Source organism: Piliocolobus tephrosceles, chromosome 13, assembly GCF_002776525.5.
Source record: "Piliocolobus tephrosceles isolate RC106 chromosome 13, ASM277652v3, whole genome shotgun sequence".
In the NCBI taxonomy this organism is placed as follows: domain Eukaryota; kingdom Metazoa; phylum Chordata; class Mammalia; order Primates; family Cercopithecidae; genus Piliocolobus; species Piliocolobus tephrosceles.
The window spans coordinates 60,990,362-60,995,376 of record NC_045446.1 but is presented as its reverse complement, the minus strand read 5'-3'; the positions used below and the strand labels follow the sequence as shown (position 1 = coordinate 60,995,376).

General features: G+C 40.3%; 1 protein-coding gene across 1 annotated transcript; it reads right to left on the bottom strand.

Moving 5' to 3' along the window:
• Positions 1 to 3,281: 3,281 nt before the first annotated feature.
• On the bottom strand, positions 3,282 to 4,357 carry LOC111540918 (olfactory receptor 51S1). Its single transcript, XM_023209601.1, has one exon. The coding sequence runs from the start codon at positions 4,285 to 4,287 to the stop codon at positions 3,316 to 3,318; it is 972 nt and encodes a 323-aa protein (XP_023065369.1). The 5' UTR covers positions 4,288 to 4,357; the 3' UTR covers positions 3,282 to 3,315.
• Positions 4,358 to 5,015: the final 658 nt, after the last annotated feature.

The window sequence follows — 5,015 nt, the reverse complement described above, 5'->3', positions numbered from 1 at the left end:
ACAAAAAAGAATGAAAAACAACAAAGCATACTTACAGGATCCAGAAAATAGCCTTAAAGGGCAATTCTTAGAGTTATTGGTCTTAAAGAGGAGATAGAGAAAGAGATAAGAGTTAGCAAGTTTATTTAAAGAATAACAGAGAACTTCCCAAACCTAGAGAAAGATATCAATATACAAGTACAAGAAGATTAGAGAATACCAAATCAATTTAGCCCCCAGATAACACCTCAAGGCATTTAATAATCAAATTCTCCAAAATCAAATATAATGAAAGGATCCTAAAAGCTGCAAGAGAAAAGAAACCAATATATCTGACAGCAGACTTTTCACTTGAAACTTACAGGCCAGGAGAGAGTGACATAACATAATTAAAGTGCTGAAGGAAGAGTTGTTTTACCCAAGAATAATATATCCAGTGAAAATATCCTTAAAACATGAAGAAGAAATAAAGACTTTCCTAGTCAAACAAAAGTTGAGAGATTTTCTCAACACCAGACCTGTTCTATAAGAAATGCTAGGCCAGGCATTGTGGCTCACATCTGTAATCCCAGCACTTTGGGAGGCTGAAGTGGGTGGATCACCTGAGGTTGGGAGTTTGAGACCAGCCTGACCAACATTGAGAAATCCTGTCTCTACTAAAAATACAAAAATTAGCCATGCATGGTGGTGCATGCCTGTAATCTAAGCCACTCAGGAGGCTGAGGCAGGAGAATCACTTGAACCTTGAGGGTAGAGGTTATGGTGAGCCAAGGTCAGGCCATTGCACTACAGCCTGGGCAACAAGAGCAAAACTCTGTCACACACACACACACACACACACACACACACACACACACACACACACAAAGAAATGCTAAAGGGAGTTATTCAATCTGAAAGAACAGGACATTAATGAGCAATAATCACTTCAAGGTAGTAATACAAAACTCACTGGCAATAATAAGTACATAGAAAAACACAGAATATTATAACACTATAACTGTGGTGTGTAAACTACTCTTATACCAAGTAGCCTGTCTAAAAATAAAATAAATAAAAAATAATAGCTACATCAAATTTTCAAGACATAGGCAGTACAATAAGGCATAAATAGAAAAAAATATTAAAATTCAGGGGAAATAAAATTAAGGTGCAGTTTTTATTGGTTTTCTTTTAGCTTGTTTAGGCAAAGAGTGTTAAGTTGTTATTAGGTTAAAATAATGGGTTATAAAATAGTATTTGAAATCCTCATGGTATATTATTTCAAGCTTACATTGCTATAAAGAATTATCTGACACTGGGTGGTTTATAAATTAAAGATGTTTAATTGTCTCACAGTTCCACAGACTGTACAGGAGGCATGGCTGTGGAGGCCTCAAGAAACTTACAGTCATGGTGGAAGGTGAAGAGGAAGCAATCACGTCTTCGCATGGTGACAGGAAAGACAGAGAGTGAAGAGGGAAGTGCCACACACTTTTAAATTATTAGATAGCATGAGAAGTTACTCACTATCATGAGAGCAACATGATTTAATCATCTCCCACCAGGTCCTCTCTCCACATTGGGAGTTACAATTCAGCATGAGATTTGGGTTGGGACAGCCACCCTGCAGCAGACTTCTGCCTAGACATCCAGGCATTTCCATACATCCTCTGCAATCTAGGTAGAGGCTCCCAAATCTAAACTCTTGCCTTCTGTATACCCACAGCCCAATACCACATGGAAGCTGCTATGACTTGGTACCTGCACCCTCTGAAGGAACAGTCCAAGCTGTACTTTGGCTCCTTTTAGCAATGGCTGGAGCTGGAGTGGCTGGGACACAGGGTGCCATGTCTCAAGGATGCACAGATCAACAGGGCCCTGGGCCTGGCTCACAAAACCATTTTTCCCTCCTTGGCCTCCAAGCCTGTAGTGGGAGGGGCTGTAGTGAAGGTCTGAAATACCCGGGAGGCATTTTCCCCATTGTGGTGGCTATTAACATTTGGCTCCTCTTTACTTATGCAAATTTATGCAGCTGGCTCTAATTTATCCCCATTTAAATTTATCTTATTTGTCAGAGACCCTCTTCATCTGGGCTGCTTTGACTTCCTGGCTTTGCTTCAGTTCTTCAGGCATCAGGGCCTGGCTCCAGGCTCTGAATTTGGCTCAGGTTTGCACCAGGTATCTCCTTCTGGAAACCAGACTCAAGGGGAAGTACCTACTAGGGAAGCACTACTCTAGTACAAGAAATCAAACCTTGTAGCAAAATCACACTGAAGCTCTTGCTTTTATCACATCCACTAACATCCTATTGACCAAAACAAGTCATGAGGACCACAGTGGCCAGAGAAAATCATGTGTCTGAAGTGAGAGTGATGGTAAATGCAATTCGTCCACTTTGTTCCTCCTGATGTGGATGTGAATGTATACTGCTGCTACTAGGAAGTAAAGAATTGAGACCAATAATTCCAAATGCCACTTGTAAGATTCCATTTATATAAACCATTATAAGTGTTCACTAAACAGATAATTATAGTTAAGTTTGGGAGATATAATTTAAAATTATTCTTATTTATTCTATTTTTTCTGAAATATGCAAAAATTTTAAAAATTAAATTAAATTTCATTTTAAACTGACAATAATTATGCATATTCATAGTGATGTTTTGATGCATGTCATGTATAGTGATCAGATCAGGGTAATTAGCATATTCATAGTCTCAAACATTTCTCATTTCTTTGTGTTGAGAACATTCACTATACATATATATTCAAAAAATATACTAACATTTTAAAAACTAAATGAAGAATTAAAAAAATTATATTCCCTCTTTTTTTTTCCTGGCCTGATCAGAGTTAAATAACCTACCTCTTGGTGTGAAGAATCTAAATGAGAGACTTACTTGCATTTTCCTCATTTATCTAATTCCTAAGGGTTTGTCAGAATTCTTTCTTCTTAAGGAGGTACAATACCAATGGAAGATCTTCTATCTAGTTGAGAAGAATATTTCTGTCTTATTTTTCCTTTGCTATGTAGATGATTAACTCTTCTAGATTTATCCGTATTAAAGTGTAGATATACAACAGGCACACACTTGGATGATTGTGACAAGATCTGGATGCTGGCCCTTCCTGTGTCATTGATATATAATGTACCAGTGGGTGGATCACATTCATTCTCTGGGGATTGTAAGCTTTCATCAACATACACAGACATACTTCCAGGGACAGGAAGCCACATCCATGTATATGCACTTATGAGTATGTGAGTGATCATTTCATGCTTGGTGAACTGAGTTCTCACAGAAACTTTAGTATCAGGAGCCCAGTACCACCAAACATGGAGGGGCATCCTCCTCACTGAGCACAACCCACCTTCCTGGGCTGCAACCTATTGAGTATTCTTTCTCTAATCTCCTTCATCTTGACACTATAGAGAATAGGGTTTATCAATGGAGGAAGAAGGAAATGGACATAGGAGAGAAGAGTATGGGTATGCTGAGTGATTGGCAGCTCAAGATGGCTAATCAGTGCCAGGAGGATCATAGGAATATAGAAGAGGAGCACGGCAGAAAGGTGGGCAGCACAGGTTTGACCAGCCTTCCAGCGATCTTCCCTGGACTCCACACCTTGCAACACCTTGCCAATCAGGCCATAGGAAAAGAAAATCAGCAGGGGATCCAAACCCATGACTGAAAGAACCACAAATAGGCTATAGGCTGCACCCCAAGCTCCTGGGCAGGCCAAACGAGCCACATCTGGATGCAAGCAATAAGAATGGGTTAGGACCTGTGGGCGGCAGTAGTGCATGCAGGCAAGCAGAAATGGCAGGGGCAGATGGAGACCCAGGCATCTAAAAGCAATGACCAGGCTGATTTTGCTAATTACATCATTGGTGAGGAGAGCTGAGTAGTGGAGAGGTCGGCAGATGGCCAGTGCCCGATCAATGGACATGGCAAGCAAGACAGAGGACTCCATGACAGAGAAGACATGGACAAAAAACATCTGTAGAAGGCAGGCTGAGGCAGGGACAGTGTGAACACCAGCGAGGGCAAGGCCTAGCAGTGTGGGCGTCAGGGCGGTAACCAAGCCAATATCAGACACACTAAGCAAGAAGAGGAAGAAGTGCATTGGGCGGTGCAGGGCAGGCTCCAGGGCAATGATCCAGAGGATGGTACCATTTCCCAGTGCAGAGAGAAGGTAGACAGCAATGAGGGGCATGGTCCACCAGGAGGGTGCACCTGATAGGCCTGGCATGCCCACAAGCAAGAAGGTGGGGGCCATTGAAGTGCTGCTATTGGGGGCTGTCTGAGTTGGTAATGTTAACATAGTTCAGAATTTCACGTTGAACTCTGGAACCTGAAAAATAATTAGAAAGGTTTACTTAATTGCGTGCCAAATTTGCATAAAACTTTCCAAAATAGCCTGCATCTTCACTCCCCTGACTCAAGCACACACACATACATACACAAATACACATTTCCTCCCTATGCACATACCCATCCTAATAGTATATGCAGCATCCATTCCTTGCATTTGAGGTTTTCCTACAGCTGTCCTCATAGCTCTGTGGCTCTGTTTCTTTTCCTAATTTTTTTCTCATTTTGTTGACCTTGTCTCTCCCTGTAGTGTTATCCTATTTTCTTTCCTTCCTTTTTGACAAACACTTAAGGAGTCAGTCTATTTATCTATATTTTTTTCTCTTCCCAACCCCAGACAGTCTGACTTCTAGGCTGCCTTAAGATATTTACATTTTGGTGCACTTTAACTGTTCTTGCTAAGTCCCCAATTACTCCTTCACTTCTAAATTAAGGGGCATTCATTTTTTCTAAGCTTGATTTATTTCTTAATGAGCTTTGGCTACTATGGATCTGCTTTTTACTTTTTCAAAAATTTGCCTTTTCAGAATTTAGCCTTTTAGTTCACCTTGCTATGTCCCTATGATTTATACATTGGTATTTAAAATTTTTATTTTATTGAAATGTAATAATTGTACATATTTAAGGGGGTGCATGTGGTATTTTGTTACATGCAAAGAATGTGAAATGATAAAGTCA

Excerpts from the sequence above, each read along its gene's own strand:
- LOC111540918 (XM_023209601.1), bottom strand. The coding sequence starts at position 4,287 with ATGTTAACATTACCAACTCAGACAGCCCCCAATAGCAGCACTTCAATG.